General features: G+C 41.2%; 1 protein-coding gene across 3 annotated transcripts; it reads left to right on the plus strand.

Moving 5' to 3' along the window:
• Positions 1-893: 893 nt before the first annotated feature.
• On the plus strand, positions 894-27,553 carry evi5l (ecotropic viral integration site 5 like). 3 transcript variants are annotated; one of them, XM_044028361.1, is made up of 20 exons: positions 894-1,300; positions 13,561-13,929; positions 14,181-14,370; positions 14,657-14,881; positions 15,261-15,335; positions 15,518-15,643; positions 15,787-15,930; positions 16,058-16,147; positions 17,494-17,591; positions 17,769-17,829; positions 17,931-17,984; positions 18,466-18,498; positions 19,588-19,728; positions 21,262-21,378; positions 21,668-21,808; positions 21,913-22,089; positions 22,590-22,736; positions 22,932-23,027; positions 23,779-23,874; positions 27,240-27,553. In XM_044028361.1, exons 2-20 carry the CDS (start codon positions 13,688-13,690, stop codon positions 27,543-27,545), a joined length of 2,559 nt encoding a protein of 852 aa, XP_043884296.1. In that variant the 5' UTR covers positions 894-1,300; positions 13,561-13,687; the 3' UTR covers positions 27,546-27,553. The 3 variants fall into 3 exon arrangements, with proteins under 3 accessions (XP_043884296.1, XP_043884298.1, XP_043884297.1); XM_044028362.1 differs by lacking the exon at positions 894-1,300 and adding an exon at positions 13,146-13,206; XM_044028363.1 differs by lacking the exon at positions 18,466-18,498.
• The last annotated feature ends 92 nt before the right edge of the window (positions 27,554-27,645 follow it).

Consider the following 27,645-nt stretch of genomic DNA (forward strand, 5'->3'; position numbering starts at 1 on the left):
GGGGGGTACATAAAAACTATAGAAACTTGGCATGGAGGTCAGGTGTGGCGAAAATAGTGCTTGCACCCATGTGTCGCAGCAGAGCTCTATAGCGTCCCCTAAAGTGAAACGTGGATGGAGCAAGCCTGTAGTTGCACCAAATTTCACGAAACAAATCAATTGTATGCTTTATAAGCAATGAAATTGGGCTTTCATACATTTGAGAAAGTTATTGTAACAATTTTTAACCTTGTTTTGTGTGTGTGGCTCAGAAGCAGTGCCAGGGCCCAGTAGTGAGTAAGAGTATTGAGACTAAATGACCTGTGGAGTTGGGCAAAAAGAAAGACGTAGATATATCGGTATCATATATATCAGCAAAAAGTCCTATGTCATGTAAACTCAAGCATTTTCTGACCATCTGTACTACAATACATTAGACAGCAGTGAAGAGACAAATAACAGATTAATGCAGGAAACATTTTAAGCAGAAATTAAGTCCAGTCAAGTCTCATGGTGTTAATGTAAAAAGAAAATCCAAAATATTTCTTGAAGGTAAAGGGTAAAACTTGGCCTTCTTCCTTTCTTTCCCTTCTTTCTTTTTCTTCCTTTCTTCCTTTCTTCTTTTCTTCCCTTTTTTCCTTCTTCCTTTCTATTAAAAATACTGCCCTTGATTAATTTGGTATAATCAGTCACAAGACATGAACTGAAACTACTCACACAATTAATCATTTATTTGTCACACTCAGATAAATCCGTCAAACGCCGCTGTGTCACACCTGCGGGCTCCGCCTCCACACGGAATAAAGCTCTACGCTCATTGGCTCTGCTTGTTGTCCTTCCACGGAGAATGCCGGCGTTCTGGCAAGCCATTGGTTAGTGACATGTCAATCAAGTTTGCTTCTGCGATGTGATTGGCTCGCCCCACCTCGTGCTCAGCAGCAGCTAGGCACAGAACGACAGCCATTCCGTGTCATCTCCTTCTCCTCCTGACTGATGCTGCCGCTGTCTAAACCCTGCTGAACCGCAGGCTCCGTCGCGCGGCTGTCATGGTGATTTTTGCGGACATCTGCGGAAACCTTGTCCTCCTCTAAGTCACTCTCTCGAGCCTCCACGGGCAGAGGCTCGGGAGCAACGGTGGTGGTGGTGCGGCGCTGCCTCCCGTTTGAACAGCGGCAGGAGGATGGCATTGCCTCTGTGTGTGTGTGTGTGGTTGTGCTCGGTCTATGGAGATTTTAATTAGCCGCTAACACACGCTTTGACATTTACGACTGGCAAAACCGTGACGACCGAAGCACCGCGACGATTATGTAAAAGGATACAAGTAAGTCTTTAACTTATGGTTTCATTTGTCGATGTCCAGTGTTTGTTTTTGTTTTTTCAAATGTGATATCAATGTCCCTGCCTGGAGTCTGTCTACTGACGGACCCGCGAGCTTATTACTTAATAACAATTAAAAATATAAACAGGCCTCTCGAAGCCCGATTTATGTGAGTGTAATTCCAGCGGAGACACGGTCAACTCATCAGCTTGTAGACTGTATTTATTGCTGTGAAACAGCAATGCTGCTGCTGCTCCTGCTGCTTCTGCTGAAGATGATGATGACGATGATGATGATAATTGCCATGTTTCCTTAGCGTCCTCCTCCCGTTTATAATTTTGTTACACAACCGTATTGTTATGGCAGGCATGTTATGCATTTGGAGACATGAAAACTAGTCAAATAAAATCATTATAGAACCGGAGGGGGGATGGTGTGTCATTTTGGCCACAGATGTTGAGCCATGAGTCGACTGCAGAGCATGGAGGCCTGTTGTTGAGGCATCGTCCTCAGGCCGGCTCTGACTGAGCACCATAATGACCTGTCACGTCTTCACATTTCAGTCAGTAGATATTTTTTTTCTTAAAAAAAAAGGCCCTTCAGGTATGAGAACAGGGTCAGACATTACAATAGTCACAGTCCCATCATTGACACTATAGCTGTTTTTTTAGCAGCTGTTGATGGATGGCTGTGTGAGTTCTTGTATGGGTATCTTTTTGAGGATGGCAAAACACTTAAAAACCTAAGGAGTAAGGACATTTTGAGAAAGTGAGTATATTTTGGCTGGTCCTCGTGTTCTGTCACCCCTTAAAATGGCCTTTTGGGATGTTAAGGCTTGGATTTAGGGTTAGGGTTAGGCACTAAGTTGTGATAATTAAGGTTAGGGTAAGGGGCTAAGGAATGCAAAATCCTTAATATCCTAATCCTAATCGTCTAATCCTAATCGTTTTAGTCAGAATAACACACCTGTATGATGTGATTCATAGTCCGATTACTCCTGCATGTATAAACTTGATCAGACTGGAGTTGGACTTGGCGTTGTGCACATGCACCAAAATTTCCTACCTGGACCCGGAAGTAGAAGGAGAAACTGCAGTATTGTTCTAATTCTTTGGACAACACAGCAACCGCAATCTAATTTGTGTCATGATTAACATGTACAGCAGGTACGAAATATACAGAACATACACGGCCAGTAAATCGATTTTCTCCTCGGTACACCCGGTCTCTCCAAGTTGTCCGATTGCCTGACCCGGTCGAGCTATGCCCTCAGTTGGACTAAGCTGTGCATGTAAATGTACTGCATTAGTGTCCTCACTATGAATGTCGGAAAAACAGGTGCAAATACAGACACATGTCCAGCTGAATATCCACATTTGTGCACTGGGGTGGGTCAGAATATCGGCGCTCTAAAGTAAATGGTCTCTGCCAGTTTCACTTGCTGGACGGCACTACTTCATGTCTCCTCTTGGTGGCGCTGCTCAAATGAATGAGGGAAACTTGGGTGGAAGTTACCTGGCAGAAGAAGAGGGAGTTTACAGCGAAGTAATGACCCGTAATGCCTCATCCACGTTCAATACATAGACCTTATGCACTTTGTTCTCTATGTTGTGAATGAATAGAGAACTCCTGCACTTTTAACTTATCGTGGACGTTTGGTTTTCTTCAGATAGACAGATATCATGATGTATAGCGATATGATTGTCTTGCAATATATTGATTATCACAGAATCGCGGTGATATTAATTGTACCGTGAACCATGTATCATATCGTATCGTGAGGTACCCTGTGATTCCCACCACTATTGTGCATATTTTCTAAAAGCTTTACAGATATACATATACAGATGAACTACAGTTACTAATTAGGGATGAGCTGATATGCTACTTGTTATTGGTATCCGTCCGAAACTGGCTAAAATCAGTGGCTCCGCTTTTGGAAAAAGAAAAACAGAAAATCTAATATGGGCCACATCACGCAAATGTTTCTGGAAGCATAGGTGACGAGAGAGACACCCTCCACTACTGTCATGTGACGATGATGTGGGTGAATGAGGACAGCAAATGTGTCCATATCGGTACATATTCAAGGCTGTGATGTCTGTTTAGGTACAGGGCAAAATAAGTAGTTTCTGTTACTAATTATATGAATAATAATAAGTATTCAGAATATTATTACTGTTAAAGTTAAAAATTGTCCCAAGTAATGGTATGTCACAAACAATAACTTAACTTACTGACACTTCAGCACCTCCTCCAGACTTTTGTTTATGGTCTTGGGGAAAATATGGCTGGTGACAGGAGACAGTGACCAATCACTACGATTATGCAGCATACAGCTCTCCGCGGTAGAGGGTTCGCTAGTTCATCATTGACAGTGACCTCCTACTTAGCAAAGGAACATTTTTTTAAAAAGGGGTCTAAAAGAGATATCAAATGCAAGAAAATATTTGTTTATTTCAGCTGAGAATTTCAGAGATTGAGAGATTGCCTCGGACAATCTGGCGTGTAAGAAACTATTGCATCAGTCCATGCACATCTGACAAGTAGTATTTTAATAACCTTCCTCATTGGTGTTTTAACGCAGATGGAATCTGTAATTTTGCTTCACTATCTACTTTAATCATCCTTGACTGTAACCTGTAAATGAAACTCATCAAAACACTATTTTTCTAGTAACCTACCCCCTATTGCTTTAACTAAGCAGTATTTTATTCATCCCATTGTTTTTGTTAAATCCATTCAAGGAGAGTGCAATTTTCAAAATGCTTGACCACTTCTTAAGATCAAAAAATGTACTGCTCTAAACCTTGGAGACCAATACTGAAAAACACTGATGTAACTGTGTCTGTGCTTTAAATGTAGGCCAGGCACATGTCATTTTTTTACCTCCCGAGTGGATAAAACATGGACAACAGACATAGTTTTCTGTGCTATGACGTTAAAGGATTAAAGATCCCACTGACTACTTATGAAATAAAAAAAGCCCCTACAGGAGCGGGAATTCATGTGTTTCATTGTCTTACTCTGTTGATTGTAGGTAAGGCTTAAATACCATCTGACTAAGGACATGTACTACTGAATACTGGTTTCATCTGATCTTTGTGCGAGTTACAATGAGAGTGCCTTTGGGCTTATCTCTGAAAACCGCACACCATCTCACACACTTCACTTTCAAGGAAACGAGTATCTGATTCTCGCTTCCTGCAGGTGACCTTGTTTCCAGGTGCTTCAGCCTTGGAACTTTCTTTATCCAATCCCGCAATCTCGCTCACAAACACAAAAGACTGCACACTTAATCTGTGATGTGTGAGAACAGCCCAGCTCATTCTTGCTAACCTCTTCTCCTGCTCTCCCTTTTCCATGTTGTTCATCTGTGGGACACAGTAAGCTTAGCAGGTTCTGGACAGTGTCATCGGGATAAGCAGTCTGTGTGTGTGTGTGTGTGTGTGTGTATGAGCATTTTCATATGTGCATGAGTGTGCAGCCTTCCTCCTGCAAGGACAGGAGAACGGAAGAAGGGATATTATCGTAGAGCCTCTTCTTCCTGGTCTGCTGCAGTCCAGATTTATTAAAGTCTGCCATAGCATCATCGGTGTCAAACTGCAGCCGCGTGTTTGTTTCACCGCAGTGGTGGACTGACTTATTTCCCTCACACCTACTAAAAGTTAGAAGTTGTCTGAATAAATGTGATACTGATTGCATTTCCTTTGCTATCTACGTGTGGCTTTTTGTCTGCATGGTGATATGTGTTGTTAGTAAATACACCTTCAACACAGTGTTGCCTGTGGTGCTGGACATCAGATTATTTGGAATATTAATGCATCTGGTATTTTGCAATTTTATCATAATGAGGGTGATTTCCTGGAGCACAGGGTGGCAATTAAGTTAAATTTACACACATTTTACACAAGTTATTGAACCTGTCGGTGTAGCTTTCACACCAGCAAGGAAATTATACTGAGCACTAGTGCCAGGTACGCATCAATCAGGAAGAGTTTGGTGACGACATGACATTGAAAATAAGCAAATATGCACAGGACCTTCCCTAAATCCTGCACATTGTCTGAAGACATCCTGAAATCTGGCCTGAAGTGGTTAATTCAATGGTAACAGTCGAAGCTCCTGAACCAAGCAAGCTCCCGTCTGTTGTTCAGTGTTTTCATTTTACCGATGAAACAGAATGACTGAGCAGCAGCTTGTCGTCTGGAGATCAGGAGGTCAGGTCATGATATTTTATGTGCTTAATTGCATTGTAATTAATGTGAATAATAAGGGTGCATCAAAATTAACCTCCGAGTTATTTGCAGTTTCACGCCACTGATGTGCAAAGGTTGTAGCGGTGTAAAACACAGTATTAATTTCACTATTATGGAAGACCGTCACAACCAGGAAATGTGCATGTTTGAGGAGGAAGAATTACTACTAAAAATGTTTAAGCCCCTGTCAAATGAGTTCCCTGTTAAGTTCCTGTCCGACATCTAATCTGTTAATCAACCTGACCCAAGTCCTCAGAAGCTTTTCCTGTTCTGTGCATAACTCAAAGCTTTATCAAGTGATATGGTTGATGTTGACATTTTCCCTCAAATTGGCTTACTGTTTCACTCTATTACTAATCTGCAGATTAATTTGCCAGTTAATTATTTTGTTGTCTGGTAAACAATAATGCAAAAAGAAAAAGAAAATGGTGAATTAAGCATCATCACCATCATCCAGTGGCAGTTGCTGGTGTTTGAAACAGGGGAAGCTCATTTCAGGCCCAGTTATTTATACAAAATTCTGCAAAGGAACATCTAGAACAAGGGAATGCAATCATTTTGCAAAATTTGTATACTGTGTGTACAAACAAAAATATCACAGAGACTTCCCTCGCAAAATCCAAACATGAGGGAGAAAATGCTCCGATGTCGTTCTTTGACTAAATGACTAAAGTAGCAACATCATCCACATAAAAGGTGGACTGGACTTTTTTGAGTGGGCATGGTCTGTGCATTGCATCCCACTGCACTTCGTCTTCTTTGCTGACGCATGGAAACAGGGAGCAGCTTGATGACCTGGCTGTCGCGGTTCAAGCTCTCTGCACAGACAGCTCTCCTTCCACTCTCTTCTCTATTGTTCCTGTGTGCTGCAGATTTGTAACTGGATCCGTGTACACCGTGTAGTTTTTACACTCAGTACGTTTATGTTTAGGAGAGAACTATTGTGTGTCGTGACTAAACCAGGCTTTTAAAATACTCCGGTAATATAACATTACTACTACAGTATGTGTATCCAACTTGTTCCTATGGCCCATGAGGGAACCTGTCACCTGTCACACCTAAAAAGAGATGATATGCTAATTCCTTGTCGTCTTCTAGTAACACTAAAATTGCGCTTTTCCACTAGCGAGTTCTAGCACAGCACAGCTCGGCCTGAATATACTGTTTTTTGCTTTTCCATTAGCGATAATACCTGGTGGGGTTTTTTTTTTAGTACTTGTTCTGACGAGGTTCCAAGCAAGCTGCGCTGCTACTAAAATGTGACGTCTACAGACCAGGGCTGAATAATTAATCAAAATTTTATCGAAATCTCAATACAGCCTAGTGCAATTTTCAAATCGCAGGAGGTGCAATATTTGTGAAAGGCAAAATGTGTGTCAAAATATAATTTTACGCTAATTATTGGTTTGATCTATACACATCTTATTCTAAAGACTGAAGAGATAATCTCTGTTGCTCACATGTCTGCACAAATATCACACAGTAATCATGTTAAATATGTTTTTCAAATGAAAATGAGAACAATGATGTAAATGATATTACCATTCCCTCTGATATTGCAAATATTATTCCTGACAAATTGATCGCAATTACATTTTGTTTTCCAATGCTTAGCAAAGGAAATTTGTTCATTTGTTCTTTGTCATTACAAACTGCTTCTGCTTTCAGTTACTAGGATTTGTGTGATTTGTGTTACATACTTGCTGCTTTTCCGTGCTATCGGATCATTTCATCAGCAAAACCCACGCTCCAGTTACTGTTTAAAATGAAAAGAGGGAATGATTTACTGCATGGTGAAACTATGGACTTATGATCAACAACAATGACGTGTCACACAGGCATGTTATGTTGATGATGAATACTTCACACAGTTAATCTGTAGAAGTTTGTTATGTGAGCTACTGAGCCATGTACTGTGCTCTTTCTTTGTGTGTACATTATATTACAAAAGGTTTAAGCAGCACTCAAATGTGTTCGGCTTAATTCATTTACAAATGAAGTTTACTCTCTTCTTCATAGATGCCAGAATAAATAAGAGCCGCAAATCATGTTTTATATCTTGTGATTTTTCCGGTTTAAAATTGAAACTGATCCAAGCTACCACAGTTCTCTCTCTGCTAACATCCATTTCCCCTGCAGGCTTGAGGTAGTTATTAAGCCAAGCCTGAAAATAAAATGTTCTTTGTGGCCATTTCCTCTCACAGTCCTTTCTAAAGCAAACATATGTTAATAACCAGAGCAGGAGATTAACTGGCAGCTCAGCTACTATTTGTGACAGCACTGCTGATAGCATATGAAATTAAAAGATGATATAATGAGAGTAGCAGGGAAATATATGTCCATCCCAGCTTTAGCATCACATTAAACAGAGGCTGCGTTCGGATTAACAGCCACGGTGTTCAAATCCAATTCCAATCTGTTAGATTACAGTTTAGATTTGGTGGTTCATCATTATAACTAGTGTTGTGCATCTTAACCCGACTGCCCTCTCGAACGTTACCCATGCGCACATATACCTTTTTGCATTTGTCTTCAGCAATAATGGAAAGCACATTGTTGACATTGTCTTTCATAGTTGTTTGGTTTTGCTGTGGTTCTGTGGAGCAGCTCGATGACAATTTAATGCTCAGCCCATTTGTACTTATGGTGGGTGCTGGTTGAAGACACCAGGTATCACAGTGGTTAGTACTGTTGCCTCACAACAAGAGGGTGCTGGGTTCCATTCCCAGTTCTGTGTGCAGACATGGGTTTCCTCCGGACTCTCCCACCATCAAAACATGAATGGTAGTGCAATTTTGGTTGTATAATGACAATAATGATGATTTCCTTTTTCTTTCCTCAGCACATGCGTGCAGGCAAAAAACTGCAAGGATTCTGCTATGACTGTTCTCATTCATGTTGCATGGCCACCTATCAGATACACAACTATCAGATACACATATACAGATTTGCTGTGTGTCCTCACACATCACATCAGAGTCACATCAGCTGAAAATAATGGGATATTATCACTTAACCCCGGTAATCTGAATGTCACCCATGTGCCTGTGGCAGCACCCAGTTTTGTAGCATGACAGTCTCACATAATCCTGTTTTGAGATTAGCAAATGTAGTAATCTGTTTTATCCGAATTTGTTTCAGCTGTAAAATGTTAAGTAATGCACCGAACAAAGTAAAATAGTCTCATCTTTCTTTAAACATGATTATCTGGCCAGATTAACACAATTTAACGTCATCTGACGCATCAGAGTCTTCCCGATTTCAAATCATCACTATTAAACATGTTTGATATTTACGACTGAGCAGCGATTGGGGCGTCAGCAGAACCCCGCAACAACCAATGAGAGCAGGTTGACCGGGAAACAGATGTTGCATGATTTTGTTTAGAACCGTATTCTCAGCCATGACTTTATTCACAGTGTTTTGCATTTTTGGGCACAAAACATTGCACACACAAAACAACTATTAACTGACGATGCAGACAGTCCGCCTCCATGTCTGTTTATGTTCTAAAGTCATGTTAAATCACGTGAGTTTCTGTGAGATCCCAAATCCCTGATCTCCTCCCTGAAATCCAATTTTCAATTCAAATTCAAGTGATCAATTGAATTTGTATCGCACCGAATCACAACATACATTATCTCAAGGCACTGTACATAGTCAACATTATAGGGAATCTCTGACCGAACCAGACAAAGATGCACAGTCATCTGCCTTGACCGGTTGGGGTGAAAGGAAAAATGGGGGAGAGGTGGGGGGACAGAAAGGGGAGAGGAGAGGTAGAGATAGAAATAGAAGAGAGAGGCCAGGAGCAGACATACAACTTTCATTGTATCAAGTTTAAAGAAGGTCTGAATCAGTGATGACGTTTATTTTCTTGGCATTTAAAGAAAAGAGTACAGATTACTACTTACCTATAACCACAACAATCAATAGCACCATATTACAAACACAAGTGCTGCATTTGTGGCTTTTCATGTGTCCTTTATTTCACAGGGTCTCGCTCACAACAGAGACCTGTTTTGAACATTTACTTACAGACAGACTTAACTATACATTTAAGTTATTCATGCATTAATATATAAGCCGAACCTTTAAACATAGTTGTACACGTATTTACAGTGTATCATATTTTATAAACCTATCATACAGATGTATGATAACTGCTCAAGTCAAAGTCTTGCAAAAGTCTTTCAACTTTAAAGCTGATATATAGATACATATATATGTGTATATGTATATATATATATACACATATATGTATATATATTACTATATATTTAAAAATATAACTATGCTTCATCGAATACTATACACCGCATATGCTGGAGATGCATCTGCCTCTTTGTTCTTGGTGATCTTTATCAATCGTCGTTAATTTGTGTGATTCTATTGTGACCCAGACATAACCTTTGCACCAAGTACAGCTTCCTCACACCAGGTCTGAGGGAAAGTGCTCTTTGTCCTCATTGGCATCATGTATCTTTATAACTGTGTTCAAAGAGGATCTGCTATCTGTCTAGCAAATCTATTTTCCTCTCCTTACTGACTGGACTACTTAAAAACCAGCTTTCACTGTACACACATTGATTGGGATGTACTTTTCACATCCTTCGCTCTATATGCAGAGTGTGTTTAACTCGTCAATATGTCTGTTCTATGCACTTGGTTTTAGTTGATAGAGTCACTCAGTGAGGGAGAGGGCAACATGAGAGGGAAATCATTGCTCCTTCCTTTACAGTGGGATTCTTTGAGCATTGTGGAGACTAGCAGCAGTCACAAGGACACTGGCTTCTGTGGATGAATCGTGTGGAAATGGAGAGTTCACGTGTCAGTAACCAAGCATGAGATCATGAGTTTGGACCAACAGTGAGGTTAGCAACTACAGACTAACAAAGGGGTTGCCCTTGACGGTAGGACTGAAAGTTGCCGGGGGGTAAGACACACAGGCAGAGGGAGGGCGAGGCACATCAGTGAGGTCTGGGGTTCTGTGAAAGCAAGCCGATTAGTTTAAGTTTCTTTAAATGCCAGTCATCTATGTCTTTCTGTTTTCCCGAGTCATAGCGGAATAATTTAGGCCTCAGGATGTCACATGTTGCATGATTTTGCTTTTTTTGTAAGAGGAAAAATATGAAGTTAGTTGGTCTTTACGAGTCAAAGCAGTTTTTAGTTTTTTTTTGCTTTTTCTTTTTTTTTGATCCTCCTCATTTCTCATTTGTCTTGATGAGGCCCAAAAAGATATTTTACATGAACAAACCAGCACTGCAACATTCCATGGAGGGGGCAAAGTGGACATGTTGAATAACTAACTGGACTGGAGTGTGTGTGTCACAGTTTTGCATGACTCACACCTTTTACTTGAGCTCTGTGACACAGATTTGATGGGGGATTTCTTCACTAAATGCACTTTATCATTATTTATTAACAGTTCCAGGTTTCTGAGGTTTGTTTGGGCATTGTTTTTTTTTCTTGTCTCACAGCAGCAAAAATCAGTTAAACTTGATTTATCTGATATTTATGGACTGATATGAACAATGTTTTTTTTTGCCATCATAACCTTTTTGTCTGTATCACCTTGTCCTAATTGCAAATGACTGTCACGCATTGCTGGAGAAATTCTGATTCCGAATAATTCTGTTGCACGAAGCGTCAACCTTTTCCATTTGTTACACGCCTTTTGGAAAGCATCACAGTTCGTCCAACGTGCACCTGACGAGTCTGAACGCAGAGATGAAGGTGAAACCTTCCACAAGTAAAGATTAAAATGTTGTCGAGAATAGAATTCAACCCAGTCTTACTGCTGGCGTTGAAGAGACTACGTAATTGACAAGGCAGATGCATCACTGTGTGCTGACTCACCGGTCTAGCTCATGACTTTTGAAGAAAAAGCAGACGGTTGATTTGTTTAGATTGTTTGACACAAAGGTTTCCGCGTCATCTAGTTATCTGGAGTTAGTACTGAAGTTTTTTCAAATCTGTTCTGTCACACTCACAGGCTAACAATATAAAAGGGCTGTTATTTTGGAACCGTCTTCTGGCGTGTTGGTCTCATTGGCTTGTTAATGGCTCTTTTGATCAGCCAGGCTTCTGTGTATAAATGTGGCCCTTGTCGCTTCCTTGTGCAGTGTGTTCTCTGCTTGGACTGTTTTTATGCTTCCTCCTGTTTCTGCTCCTTTGATGTGCTTGTTTTTTTGACATGGTTGATTGATCACACAGGAAGAAAACAATCAGTTCTGCAAAGTATTTCCTGGAGTATTTATACATTTTCTGCTCTCTACTGTTAATGTCATAGACTGTGTATATAAAAAAGGGCATTGTCCTCTGGTTTGGTCTGCAAAATGAACTTGGAACTTTGTGCACTTCTCACTTGATTTATAACATTGGTAAACATTTATAGATTATTTATAGCTTATACATTACATCCATTTTTATATCGAGTTTACAGTGTTTTTACCTTTATTTCCTCCTTAGTAAAAAGCTTTAGTCGCTGCTATACAGTATTCAATGTTTTTAGTTGGTTTGTTTTTCGTCGTGTTTATATAGTGACATGTGCCTTTTTATATTCAGGTATCAGTCTTCATGGATGTGTGTAAAGATGAAAATGAATGAAAAGCACAGGACCTCAATGAGGCGTCTCACATTAGTCAGTTGAATGTTGCACTGAAGACACACATGCCTTTGTGTGCCCTTTTCTTCTGAGGGTCACCAGTCTGACCTGAAACAAACTGTTAAACCAAATGTGTGTTATTACACATAACTTTAACCCCCACTCCACAAAAAAAAAAAAAATGATTGCCTCTAAAAATAAATGCCGGAATATGCTTTTTTTCTCCTTAATATGAAATCACATTTGACTTCAGCTGTTCCTGTTCCTGTCCTGTGGCTTCAGTGTATGTTACATTTCATTAATCTGACATCACTACATTCTCCCACTGTAGTTTTGTTGCACACAGGTACAGTGTGACCCAGGCTCAGTCTGGGTGTGACATTAATTGAATAATTAATCGTCATAGGTTGTAATTGTCGGTTGTAACGCTGCTGACTGAAGAGTTGGTGGTTTTGCGTCCTACAGTGTCCCTGTGTATCAGAGGAGTTAAAGTATGTGTTACATTAGCAGCATTGTTTCTGGTTGAGGCATCACAGCCTGTCTTTGTGTGAACAAATGCCTCTCTGAGAGCAGAGTGTGTCTGCAGCGATGGACCACAATGCTCTCGGTCAGGATGATGTCATACAGTGACTAAGGGCCACTCCTTCAAAGCGGTTATTTGTGCCAGGGTGTGCGTCTTTACAGGGAGCAGCGTTATTGGCCATCTTAATTGGAGCAGTATGTTTGTGTCTTCGCTCTGTTCAGCCGAGCATGAAATCTTACATTTTTATGTTTGTTGATGATGGCGTTTGTTTGCTTGTTTAAAACGGTGGTGTGTGTGACGTTTAAATGTAAACAAATGTCCATTGCATTCAAACCACTGTCAAATGAGTTCACACAATGTTGATGAAGCTCGTCAGCTTCAGAGTCTCTCTCTGTATTTCTCAGTGTTGTGGTGTTTAGATCTCGTGTTGCCCGGTGACATTCCCACACTGCACACAGGAAGTGATTTGTTCATGGATTATGAATAAAAACAAAAGAAGTGGTCATGGAATGTTTTATAAGTGAGTTCTGTAGCTCAAAAAACCTAATTGTACAGCAGATAGATAAGATTAATATTTCTTGCCCCCACCTGGCCCTGAGCTGCTGGTGTGTACACACAAACACTCCCTGCGTCACTGCCACTTTGTTTCTGTTCATGAAAACAACAGAGTTTATATTGTTTAGTAATTTGATCTGGTCATTTTAAACGCTGTAGAGGTTTGACAGGTTCAAGTGAGTTGTAATGTGTGTGGTTAACAGGGCTGCACCTGTGATAATTTGTGTTTGTCATTTAATTTAAGTTGAGCTAAACCATTTCTGTAATTTTCTGTTGTTTTCTGTTCATTTTCACTGAGTTTTTTTCTTCCTCATCACAGGTTTGAAGAGCTAGGTGGCCAATCGGGTGACAGCAAGGCTCACTGAGGAGGGAAGCCAGCAGTGAGGCCAAGAGATCTCCTTACCCCATCCACACTGCTGCACACATCCCTCCCCATTATCACTACCATGTCTCTGCCCAGTGGCAGCCCAGAAAGAGAGGGCTCTGTCGGGGCTCTCTCTCAGCTCGAGTGCCCTTCCTCCCCATCCGGAATGGACCCAGACCCCTCATCAACAGGCAGCCCAGTGCTCAGTCCAGATTCATCCTCCCATGATGCATTGTTGTCTGCACCAGCAGCCTCCCCAGCGGACTCGGAGAACCTGAGTCCGGATGAATTGGAGCTGCTGGCCAAACTGGAGGAACAGAACAGGTTAGACCAGTAGCTGCTCTCATCAGCCCTCATTTATCCAATTTGCATAGAAACAAGTGTAGATTCAGGGGCAGAAATCAGCCTGAGGGGGGCATTAGGGTTCAGCTTCAGCCTCATGATCTGCCTTTATGCCTATCCCAGTAACTCTCCAGGGTGTTTTTATGGTCCTCTATGGGGCAAATGTGGGGTCACGTTGTTGTTTTTCTCCCTCGGAAATGATTTGCCGTAATAAAACTGCTGTTTTCATGTAGGTTACTGGAGGCTGATTCTAAATCGATGCGGTCGATGAGTGGCTCGCGGCGCAACAGTGGCTCCTCACTGGTGTCCAGCTCCTCTGCTTCCTCCAACCTGTCACACCTGGAGGAGGACACCTGGATCCTGTGGGGACGCATTGTCAATGAGTGGGAGGAGTGGAGACGCAAAAAGGACAAACTACTAAAGGTGGGGGTTGGGAAGAAGAAAGCTGTCCCATCCATTTTCTTCCTGAACCTAATTGGTGTATATAATGGACAGTTAGAGCAAAATGGAACTAAACACACCAGACAATGGCACGCAGAGTTTGGCTTTAATTTGTCTGTTTAAAAAACATTTTGTGAAGATTGATCCATCATTTAACACTGATATTCTGTCATTATGAAATTATACCACAAAGTCCTTGTAAAATAAATCCGTTGAATGATTATTGATGTTTTGTATCTGTCTGTCTGTGTCTTTCTCTGCACTACAGGAGTTGATCAGGAAGGGCATCCCCCATCATTTCCGGGCGATTGTCTGGCAGCTGCTCGGCAATGCCACCGACATGCCGGTAAAGAACCAGTATTCTGAGCTCTTGAAGATGTCCTCTCCCTGTGAGAAGCTCATCCGCAGAGACATCGCCCGCACCTACCCCGAGCACGAGTTTTTCAAAGGCCAGGACAGCCTGGGCCAGGAAGTCCTCTTTAACGTCATGAAGGTGATCGCTGCAGCAGTGTCACATCGCCTTAATGTCTGAACTCGGTTTAATGTCAACCACTTGAACACTCAAGTTGATTTTAATTCAATGAATGTATGCTTTATGAAGTCATTTAGAATGAACTGATGATGTGAATCTAAAAAAAATCACTTGTTTTATTTCACAAATCTATTATCCCTGCAGTTGATTGTGAAATTAGGAAGTACTATGAACTTTGTCATGTGGTTTTCATTTCTGAAATTGAATTAGTAGGAGAAGTGTAGATGGTCAACAGGCTTGTTAGATTGGTTTTCAGTCAAGTTTCCTGGTTGGTGTTCCCTTCTGGAAATGAATAGACTTCTGTTGACTCATGTTTTAATGCATTGTTTGTTTGTTGTAGGCATATTCTCTGGTGGATCGAGAGGTGGGCTACTGCCAGGGCAGTGCCTTCATCGTTGGCTTGCTGCTCATGCAGGTAATGATCAAATGAACCATAATAAGAGAATATTGCAAAATAAAAAAACTTTTTTTACTGTTGCTGTTATCAGGGTCATTATAACCTGTCCTGTTAGATTTCAGTAGTTACAACAACCAAAATCTGTTCATTTATAATTTAGTAGAATTAGAATTTTGCTCATCCATCTAATCTCCTCCCAGATGCCAGAGGAGGAGGCGTTCTGTGTGTTTGTGCGTCTGATGCAGGAGTACCGTCTGAGGGAGCTGTTCAAACCCAGCATGGCTGAACTGGGCCTCTGCATCTACCAGTTTGAATATCTGCTCCAGGTAAAAAAAACAACAACAAAGTAACAGCATGAGGATTGCAGTGTGAAACTTGTCCACTGAGGGGCAGTAAATCATTAATTTATCTTTTTTGACTTGTGATTTTGGGTTCACTAAGGTTTACAATCTTGTTCCTTTTGTCTCAGGAGCAACTTCCAGAGTTGAACGTCCATTTCCGGTCCCAGAGTTTCCACACATCCATGTACGCTTCCTCCTGGTTCCTCACCCTTTTCCTCACCTTCCTCCCCCTGCCCGTCGCCACTCGCATCTTTGATATTTTCATGTATGAGGTAGGAAACACTATGAGCTTGTCTAATATTAACACACATTTGATGTGTTTATTTATTTGGTTTAGTAATCTACAGTAAAAACATTTCAGTTTGCTAAGCACATTTCATTAAATCTTATGACCTGCAGGGTTTAGAGATTATCTTCCGTGTGGGCCTGGCCATCCTGCAGTACAACCAGACTGACCTCATTCAGCTGGACATGGAAGGCATGTCGCAGGTGAGCAGACACAGCTTTTTGCACAGATTTTCTCGCAGGTCACAAACTACACGTTTCCATTTGTATGCATTTGTAGCCAGTATTTATTTATTTCTATTTTCTTTCTTACTGTGAGCTTTCCCAACATCAGTTTCAACATCAGTAAAGGGTTCCTGCCTTGGTCTATACAGTAGTATACCTGGTTGTTACACGTGGGTGACATTTGGCTGTTGCATTTGTGGCTCCATCTTCACTGAGTGCAAACGCGTAGAGCTGAAAGATGCGCTGGTGAATTGACTGGAAGTGTGTGAAGAGTAATATAGAGTTCTTGGCTCTGCTACTGCTACTTTGACCTGATTTATAGATTGTGCTTCACTTACTTGACAATTGACAATTAACAAGGTGTTTGTTGCCACTTCATAGAATCTAATAAACCAGGTGAATTAGTTCTTGATTTGTATGTATTGTACACATGTGTCTGGTCTCTTGCTGTTGCAGTGAAACATGTGTGTTTATTCTTATTCCAACTCTACCTATAATTATTTGTACATTTTCCAAGACTGAAGTCACAATTTATCTCATGAGTATTTCATAATCCATATGCAGTGATATTGCAGCACAAAGGGCATATGAAGGATGTGAGTGTCTTTAATTTAGGGTTGGGAATTAATTCCCATAACAAAATGCATTACAATATAATTTTATATACATATATGTATATACTGTATATATATATGTATATATTTATATATACATATATATGTATATATTTATATATAGAGTGTATATATATATATACATATAAATATATACATTTCTGAATTATTAGTATGTGAAATGTTTCTCTGCATAACAACTGTTGTTTTCTAAATCACTATGACCTAGATTCCAATGTTTTCCCTCAAATTTCTCAAACGTCTAATCATCTGACATTTATAGTGTTTATTTTACATGTATCGACCGATTTTTAAAAAGGGGTCAAACAGCAAGTGGAGGAGTGGCTAGCACAGCCTCACAGCAACAAGCTCACTGGTTTGAATCCCGGTTCAACCGAGTGCCATCCTGTGTGAAGTTTGCATGTTTTCCCCTGTGTATGCTTGGGTTTTTACACGTGCTATGGTTTCCTCCCACAGTCCAAAAACATGCAGAGGTTAATTGGACTGTAGGAGTAAATGAGAGTGATTAGCATTGGAAGTCTTATTGTAAAAAATATCCAAATAACTGTATTATTTTTTGAAACATTGTGAATCACACACACACACCTAGCCCACACATTATCTCTGCTCATCTGCCAACATCCACATAAGATATGAATGAGCGTCTCTGCACTTTCTGAACTTTTGTCTGTTTTGCTGTCGTCCTGCCAGCATTTCCAGAAGGTGATCCCCCACCAGTTCGACAGCTGCCCCGACAAGCTGATTCTCAGGGCCTATCAGGTCAAATACAACCCCAAGAGGATGAAGAAGTAAGAGCGATGATCACGTTACCAACTATTTTCACCAAGGAAGATTTGCTTTTCTGTCTAATCTAATGCTGAGGTTTCAATAACAAAGCACACTCATATCCGGTGTTTTGTGATGAGTATGCCATTTCAGCCAAAAACAAGGTGATTTTTGCATCATCTGTTCTTATTTTCCACTAGGCTTGAGAAAGAGTACACAACCATCAAAAACAAAGAAATGGAGGAGCAAATTGAGATCAAGGTGTGTTTATTTATGCGTTGTGCGTTACACGTGCAGCGTTGGTATGAAAGTGGAGAGGTCGTTCAGTGAAACTCCTCAGTAACTCTCCTCTCTCTGCTCAGAGATTACGCACAGAAAACAGGCTGCTGAAGCAGAGGATTGAGACGCTGGAGAAGGTAAGTGACGGGCTTTGATTCCAGCTCATCTAAATGCTAATGTGAATCTGTTTTATGCTGCGTTATTGAGATTCCTCAGCAGAGGACTCCTCACATTCTGATCATTTCAGTAAAACACTGTCATTCGGCAGGCTTAAATTTGTACACTCACTTCCTGTGGTTGTTGTCTCGTCCTGAGGAGCTTGTGTGTATGTGTGTGTGGGTGTAAATGTATGTGATTGGCCCTATTTGCACGCAATCTATTTTCCCTTCTCTGTTCTCTGCTATTGAGAGACACTTTTTCTGAGTATTCTCGTTGCGACCTCTGTTTTTTCTTCTCCACTTCTCAGTTGGTTCTTAAATGTATGATATGTTCATTTCATTTCCTTGAATCTTCTCTTGGATTTTGTCGTGCTTTATCCTCCTCGGTGCCCCACTGTCTTTCACTCTCTTCATCTCGTTTTTCTTCCTCCTCTTGTTCCTCTCCTTTGTTGCGCTGTAGGAGAGTGCTGCTCTGGCAGACAGACTGATTCAGGTAGAGTAACTGTAAACTGCTTTCCCGCTGACCTCGTTTTCTCCGTGGTTCTCCTCTCCTGCACTGCTTTACTCCCTCCTCTTAACGATAAACAGGCAGACGTGCATGAGAGAATATTGTGTATGCTGTATACCTGTTCAGTTTATAAGACCTGTAATCCCTGAAAGCATGTATTATTTATAATTATTTATCCATGTAGGAAAAAATGACCCCTGCATGTGGCATGCAAACTGTTTTTATCATTATTATTCTAGATAATCTTTGTTCAAAGGTAACAAAATCAACTAACCAGCAAGTTTGAAGCTTAATAATTAACAAGCTACAATTTATCTTGTGTTAAAATGACATTTGCCGTTATGACGAGGCCTATTTCTTGGCTGGTCACAGTCCAGGCTTTTACCGGTTACATTTGTAACTATTCTAAATATTCTACAAAATGTGTATATATCCAGTTAATTTGTCCTGCTGTTGCAAGGATTTTGCTCACTTTCAGACAGACCCAGGAAATTAAAAATATCTTCTCAGTTTAATCTATGCAAGAAAACAAAAAAAAAAAAAAGCTTAGAAATCTGTGCCATTTTCCCTCCAAACTGTAGTGTGTAATTTAAACATGAACAAACGTCCGTTACATTCACACAATAAGTCTCTCTCTGCGTTTCCCAGTGCATCTGTGTTTCGATCTAATGTTGCCTGGCGACATTCTCGCGCTGCATACAGGAAGTAAAGCTGGTGAAGTAAAACTGATGTAACCAGGTTGGATAGTAACTGAAAACTCAAGGAAGTGCCCAGGCACATTTTCAGAAGTGAATTCTGCCGCTCCAAAAACGGTGTTGTTCAGCACTTTGATGGTACAAATTCACACAAACACTCCCTCAGTCAGGTTTGCAGATGACTGATTAATCTGATTAATCGGCAGAATAGTAAAATCAGCAGCAACAACACTCATCAACACTTATGCACTGCAGCCTTAATCACAGTCATGTTGATTTCCCCGAATGCCCGACATAACCTTTTCCCTGACATCAGTGTAAAAGCCTTTGCTTTAAGGTTTCGCACTGCCGAGCCTAACCTGCTAACCTGCTGTTTCAGGGTCAGGTGACGAGGGCACAGGAAGCAGAGGAGAACTACGTGATCAAGCGGGAGCTGGCAGTGGTGAGGCAGCAGTGCAACTCAGCCAGCGAGAACCTTGAGAAAGCGCAGGACACCATCAGAGAGCTGCAGCAGCAGAGGGTAAACACACTGGCCCATGATCTGTGTGCAGCACTAATGTAATAACACTTCCTATCATGGTAGAGACTGCTGTTCTGCATGTCTCTGTATAATGTATTAGTTAACTGGTCGTGTATGGCATCACTGAGCGACTTTTTTTTTTTTTTTAAATGTTTAAATCTTTTTTTAAACTTAAAGATGTGTCATGTTGAGATAAACTTTGTTCGTCTACACAGTGAATACTTTTTTATATAAAATAAGTTGAGCAGAAGAGCTAAATTTCAACATACACATAAGGTGTAGGATTGTATGAATGATTTTCCATTGGTATATTTTATCTTATGTTATATACTATATCTCATTGTTTATTACTTACAGTGACAATAAAGATCTATCGATGTATCTAGAGGTATAGGTAAAAGCTAATATAAATATACAGTATAAGAAGGTAAAAACTCATGATCTACACCTGCCGTTACTCCCCAAGCCTGATTGTTACTTGTATATAAATTAATTTCAATAATCTGGGGGAAAAAAATAGATTGTGAAACAGGATTTGTGTCAGAATCAAGTCATTTATGACGAGCATGCGAGGCTTCTTTTCCATTCTCTACAGAGAGTAAATGAGCAGCTGTAATAAAAAATGTGATGGGTAATTGGATATTTATTGTGTTTACACATTCAAACAGAATGAAGTGCAACCAAGCGAACAAAAATACAACTCTCTGCAACTCTGTAGAGGCGCTGTAAATGTTGCCATCGTGCCGTCACCCAGGGGATCTCTTTTGATCTCCATTTCAGCCACCTAAACGACTGAGGTGGCTGAAATGACTGAACTGAAACTTATTTACTCACGCTATGTTGCCAAATTTTAAGGTTTTCTTTGCCTCATGGGAAAGTATGTTTCCACTCAGCCGCCTCCGTTTTTCTGATGCTCTCACGCTGCCTGTGACTCTATAGTTTCACTTTGATGTGGTGACATGAAAATGTACAGTAGCCTTCTGTATTCTGACATCACTATGAGTTAGTGGAGCAACTCTGTCACTTGAAAACCAGCAGCTTTCTTTTGCTGATGAGCAATTTTGAAGTCGGACTACTTCACAGACGTGTACGTAGGAAAAGGGTGGAAATGTGTTTTTTAAAATCATCAGATTTTTCTTCTGTTTTCCTGACAGACTAGATGCAGGTCGTCATGATCTGGGGGATCATGTTGCCCGTCTTAATCAATCTGATCTTTATTTATTTGTAAAATAACTTCAGTTCTCTTTACTGATGAATGCAAGGGCTCTGTGTCTGAAAACTCAGTTTCCTGTTCCTGCACATCAAACAAAAAATATAAAGAGAGCAGTGCGATTGTAATCACTCACAATCATTAAAGCGTGGTGGTGATCTCATGTCAAACTCCATATTAAATAACCTACAAACTAGCCCAGACAAGATCAGCAGTGCAGTTTTACTGCACCCAACAAAGCTGACCAACAAAATGAGTCGGTGTGAAGCGCCACTGATCTGGGATCTGCTTTATCTGTGTAACACCAGTGATGTCTGTCTCAGTACACAGAACAGTTTGTGAGCAACCTCCAGACCCAGCTGGAGCAGTCCAGGCTGCGAGAGGCCGAGCTGCTCGGAGCGCTGAAGGAAATGCAAGACAAGGTGCTCGACCTGGAGAAGGTGGGTTAAAAGATGTGTGTGTGTGTGTGTGTGTGTGTGTGTGTGTGTGTGTGTGTGAGAGAGGGCCTAAGCAAAGAGCAGAGGCAACAGATGTGGCTCTGTAAACATATTAAAGGTCATTTAACTGTAAAGTGTCGATCCAGACAGTGGAACAGGCTAGTTTTAGGTATACTGTACTTCCATGAGGTGCGAGAACACAAGAGTCGTCCTCCGCTGGATGAAGATATTTTTGCTGAAAGGTAGAAGGTCTCCGTAATGCACCGTAATCCTAAAATGTGTTTCCATCCAGAGGAGCAGCTGTCTGCCTGATGAGAACAACGTGGCCGCTCTGCAGGAGGAGGTGAAGCAGATGAAGCTGAGGGAGCTGGAGACGCTGAGCTCCTTCAGAGAGATGCAGGACACGGTCACTGAGCTCAACCAGCGCTGGCAGGTAATGGACGCACACGTCGTGTACTCTCTCTCTTCATACTATGTGAATAAGCGTGCATGCACATGTGGCACACCGTTACATACCTGTTGACTGTGCTTCTGCAGCACCACATGTCCCGTGGCAGCAGCACTGGTGGTGGGGGTGGCCACTGGAAGGAATCCCCAAAGAAGAACGCCATGAATGAACTGCAGGACAAACTGATGACGGTCAGACTGAGGGAGGCTCAGGCCCAGGCTGAGCTCCGAGAGGTCAAACTGAAATCCCTGCAGCTGGAGAGCCAGGTCAGGCACGATGTAGATCATTGCAATGCAGGAAATAGGACTAATGTTGATAAATAATATGTGAGGAAACTAGTTAAGCTACTCTCTGCTTCACCGTATCAACTTGTACCAATTACTAAATAAATTGAATTTAGTAAATGTTAAATATTTGGGGTCTTAGGAAAACATTTAAGATTTTCATACTAATTTGTTGTTAATTCTGCGACAATAACAACAATACTATATACAATACAATAATAATAATCACAATACTTTAGAACATGATAAAAAAGAATCTCATAATATTACGACTTTATTTATTTAAAACACAACTCCTTTTACTTCTCGTAATATTATGACTTTTTTCTTAAAAAAGAGCTGTCGTTATTAATGGTCATTCACACGGCACATGCCTGGGAAAACGAGGAGTGACCAAGAAACAGCATATCAGGGATACTATGTTTATACATCGCTGCTAATATTGCAAGGGACAAATGTCTCACTCTCTCTCCCCCCTCTAGAACCAGATCCACAGCAAGCTCATCGGTCGCAACGAGCAGGAACGCTCGGCGCTACAGGACCGGCTCCAGATGCTGACCAATCAAAATAAAGCTCTCCAGGCCCAGCTTAACGAGATGAAAAGGAAGCAGGCTGAGTCCGACTGCAAGGTGTGAACGCAGAGGACAGAGAGAGAGACGAGAGAAAAGTGGTTAGAAAGGGGTGAAAATAGAGCATGACTAAGAGAGCGAGACAGTCTCTTAGTCAGTGCCCAACACTGAAATCCAGTACATCGCTGTCGCACTGAAATGTCTCCCTAACTCTCTTTGTGTCTTCCTTGTTGTCTGTCTGTCGTTAAACCACAGAGTAAAGAAGAGGTGATGGCGGTGCGACTAAGGGAAGCAGACAGTATTGCTGCCATAGCAGAACTCAGACAGAAGATTGCTGAACTCGAGATACAGGTGTGTTCATTTGGCATCAGTGGCGATTACTGTGAGACGGGAAGGGAAGCTCAGTTTCCTCTCAAATGTGGTCGAATATGTGCTGTGTTGTATCCAGCGGTGACTTTTCTGCCTCAGTCCTGTGTGGATTTTGTGACTGAAGTCTGTAGACAAACAGCTGGTCATTGTGTTTGCTCATTTTTGAAGTTTCCTTGTTCCAGTTCTTAATTTATGTAAGAATTTACGTATAATATATATAATAGCTGGGCCTGAAATGAGTTTCCTCTGTTTCACAGACCAGGAACTGCCACTGTTTCCTATGTTTTTTACGTAGCTATTTGAATCGGTGGAATACGTTAAACAACTATTTCACTCCAAGTCCTGTGTCAAATGTTCTTAGTAATTAATCTTTGTTATCAATTTTACTCAAAGTCTGGCAATTTTATTCCCATCACAGTTCAGTCATGTCATTCAAGTCTAATAAAAACTTATATTTATATATTATCAGATGAAAACACAGGCATTATGGGTAACCAGCGCTACTAAGTTACTGACTGTGGCCCAACCTGCTACTGGTGGTGATGTCTTGATATAGTGAACACAACACAGGAAACAGATCTGATGCACTGGAAAAAAAAAGGAAATCATTTGAGATTTTGATGACTTTTTTCTGAACCACGTCTTCAACTAAAAAAATGAAAGACTATTATAGACTCAATTAACTGCTTGTACAGTAACCTTTTAATGTTTCTGTGTCGCATGTGTTTTCCAGAAGGAGGCAGGGCTGATCCAGGGCCAGCTGAACCACTCAGATTCCAAACAGTACATAACCCAGCTCCGGGACCAGATTGCTGAGCTTAAGAATGAGGTTCTCTCACACTCACACTCACACTCACACAGACACACACAGAAAAGCACAGAACAAAATGACATAGACATGTCACCATTTCTTCCACATGGTGGTTGAGTTTGTAGGAATATGCAATTTCCTCCTTAATCCAAGTCACTAAACATTTGCCAGAAGTATTGCCGTGTGCCCAGCCAGAGTGCCAGAGAGGGAAACCTATAAACCACATAAAGAGGGACCAAATTTGATCAGAAAATGTATTTTTGGCTCAAAAAACAGGACCTTGATCTTTGACCACAAAATTCTAGTCAGTTAATTCACCCATTAAATTGGGTTTTGTCATTTGTGTCCATGTCTTAAATGAATCAATGAATTAAAACATGATCCTTTCAGGAGAAAAAACAAAAAGGTCATTGCATCAAATAAAGTTATCTATCTATCTATCTATCTATCTATCTTTCTTTCTTGTCTATTACTACATAACCTGTACCGAGTCAATTATAGGAATGTAGGACAAACTAAGGCGTATGTACTTTGTTAAATATGTCAAATGTGCTTGTATATGAATTTCAGGTTCTGAACATTCTGAACAGGTTGTTGGGGCATGGAAACCCCCCTCCAATAAAAACCTGTGAAACCCACTTATCTGTATACTGCTCACCATTTAGAGCCTTTGCAAATAGAGCAGTGGGGTCTTTACAGCTAAATCAGAGCACAGGAAGTTTCTCACCCAACTGTCATGCCAGACCGGAGCACTAGACAAAAAACAAAAGATTAAAATCAATAGTAATAATAATAACAACAACAATAATAATAATAATAATAATAATAATAATAATAATAATAATAAAAAAGCATGTGCTTGGGTGTTTCAGTTTCATCGCTCATGTTTTGGTGTCTGCCCTGAACTGATTGAACACCACAGTTTATCTGCACATACACACTTTTTGGCATCTTTTTAATCTTGTATGTACCACAGTGACTCATGACAAATCTCAGAGGTTTTTATTTCCCCGTCACACACACACACACACACACACACAGTCAGGCAACCAGTCGGGTGGGGGAGGGGGGAAGGTGAAACCAGTGGTTAACCGATGGAAATGTTTTGACTGTGTATGAGTGGCCTATGAGCCTTAACTGTTTTTGGGGTCATTTTTTTTAAACTGAATTAAAACATGTGTTTTAGAGAAGCGTATTTAGTGAGATTTTTCTAAATGGTTCGCTTCTCCCTCGTCTGCACTCACGCAAGTTTCGGTCTCATTTATCAAACCACTGCTTTGATTATGAGGAAAAAATGGTGGGGGAGAGAAGAAAAGAGTGGAGAGGAGCTGTAAAGGGCAGGGCATACTCATCACGCCTCGTTTAAACTATTCTCTCATACAGTAGTCACGCACTGCTACTCTCTGAATGAACAAACCCTGAACAAACCCTGAGTCAACGTTAGGTGAGAATATCTTTGTGTCTTCGCACCAACACTATCTGCCGAGTGAAATTCAGACAACAGAAGCCACACAGTTGTGGGATTCCCAGTTGCAGAAAAAAAAAATCTGTTGCACACTTATTCATTCGTCTCGCAGAGTTAAAGTTCAAAGTGAGAAAATGATGAGAACACATATCACAAGAAAGACACTGACACAAACTTAGCGTGGAAGTGGTGTCTGTTGTGAGGCTGCGTGTAGATGTTGTGGTGGTTGCCACGGCTGCAGGATATCTATATGCAGGTGCATGTGTACGTGCACCAAGTGCGTCTTTAATATCCAACACCAATTTGGGGAATGGGTCAACAGAACAGTCGTGGTTTTTTTGTCAGCTGTATTATTGTGACACTTTTCAAATGACCAAATGACTTGAGCTAAACTAGATTTCACATCATTTGTCTCTGAGTAGAAAGAGAACATAGACTAACAATAGGTCAGGTGTTCCTGTGTCCGATTAAAGCAACACTTTGACGTGTTACTGAAACACGGTCAGCCAGAGCCACCCTGAGAAATGTCAAAATGTCATCATCATGTTAAGACTGAAGTTTGTAAACCTCTCACTCTCACATCGGCATTTTTAGCAGGTGGTGACAGCGTTTGTGTCACGTAGGTAAATCAAAATGAAGAATTTCAGACAAGGAAATCACAGATAACTCATTTGAACTTACTGATGGAGGCAGCAGTGGACCAATATCCCCCGTTGACCGTGATATAAAATCACAGATTTTCTCTACAGAATTTGGTTTGGGTGAGTGAGTCGTTTACAAAAGCTTCCAGTTGGAAAAAGCTGCTTTAGGCCTGGTTCACACTAGATGTGTGGTGTGTGCGCGTGTCTCACTGACATGTCTCACACCACCAAAAGAAAACGTTGGTGACTTCAGTTTCTGGTTTACGTAATCAGGCTGTTGAGAATTTTATTCTCAACAGATGTTTTCTGCCACTCTTTTTTGTGCTGGCAAAACCACACGTCTCACACGTGAAAAATAAGACGCCAAAACTCACGTGCCGCAGTAATGCACGCGCCGCAAACCAATCTGGTGTGAACCGGGTCGTAAACGCAATAAAAAACAATTATGATATTCAAAAAGATATCTTAAACTTAAGCAGGTGTACATTTTATTAGATGTTATTAGATTGTTAAATGATCCAATATTGATTCTATGGCCTTATCAGCCTTCTCATGCCACGACAGCATTTTATTGAAGGCCCTGCCAACTGAAAGCAGAAGTCTCATGCATTTCATATTTCAAGGCCATGAAGACTAAACATACAAATGGAACAACAGCGGCTTATTTTGCAAAACAACATTTATGAAGTATATAACGGTTGGCCACTGTGAATGAACCTGCTGAAAGCCACCGACCAAGGAAGAAGCAAGTAGTGTTTTTTTCATTTCCATTCATATTTTCAGATATATTTTAAATTTAAGCATTTAGCACGCGCTTTTTTTATCCAAAGCGACTTACAAAAGAGGGGATAGAAGAAGTCCACAGGATAGGAACAGTGGACTGGCAGAGGGTGAGAGTTTAGAGATTTTACATGTTTAATATAAGGGTACACAGTGGTGCACTGGCTATTATTGTTGCCTCACAGCCAGAAGGTGTTCTTCCTGTGTGTGGGTGTGGGTTTTCTCCAGGTTCTCCGGTTTCCTCCCACAGTCCAAAAACATGCAGAGTCAAGTGGACACTCTAAATTAACTATAGGACCGTTGTGAATGTGAGAGTGAATGGTTGTTGGTCTCCCGGTGTTGTTCCTGTGATGTTGTCTGGGGTGTGAACCCCACCTTTCGCCCCTTGTGCTGGGACTGGCTCCAGTGGATAAATTGGTAGAAAATGGATGGATGGATTTTCAATACAAAGAACTGGTCAAATCATTTCAAAATGAAACCCTCTTCTCTGTATTTAGATCCGGCAGTTTCGGGGGCAGAAGGTGGCCCCCAGCGGAGGCCTGAGTACCAACTACCCGGATCTCTGCCTGGCGAGCCCGGCTTCTGCTGAGGGGGACTACCTGAGCTCGGACGAGGACCTTCTCCCCAGCCCGCTGCCTCCCAGCGCCCTCTACCCCACCCTGTCCAGCCAGTGTCACCCGTCTGCCCGCCTCGATAGTGAGGGCAGCACAGACAGCGAGGAGACAGAGGACCGCATGCAGACACACCCAGACCCGCAGCAGCTGTACGGCAGCATGGTGTGTGCAGAGGGACTGGATAACTGAGATGTGGATGGGGGTGTGAAGACATTTTTGACCTAAAGAGACAGGACTGGACGGCTACTGTAAACTGGGACTGTGTCATCAACCCAGTCCTCCACCTCAG

The sequence above is a fragment of the Solea senegalensis genome, linkage group LG6 (genome assembly GCF_019176455.1).
Source record: "Solea senegalensis isolate Sse05_10M linkage group LG6, IFAPA_SoseM_1, whole genome shotgun sequence".
Classification (NCBI taxonomy): domain Eukaryota; kingdom Metazoa; phylum Chordata; class Actinopteri; order Pleuronectiformes; family Soleidae; genus Solea; species Solea senegalensis.

What these genes read in the sequence shown, in the direction of transcription:
- evi5l (XM_044028361.1), top strand. Translation starts at nt 13,688, where the DNA reads ATGTCTCTGCCCAGTGGCAGCCCAGAAAGAGAGGGCTCTGTCGGGGCT. An exon ending in AAAAGGACAAACTACTAAAG is followed by an intron (nt 14,371 to 14,656) that starts GTGGGGGTTGGG and finishes TCTGCACTACAG; the next exon opens with GAGTTGATCAGGAAGGGCAT. An exon ending in GAGAGCTGCAGCAGCAGAGG is followed by an intron (nt 19,729 to 21,261) that starts GTAAACACACTG and finishes TGTCTGTCTCAG; the next exon opens with TACACAGAACAGTTTGTGAG.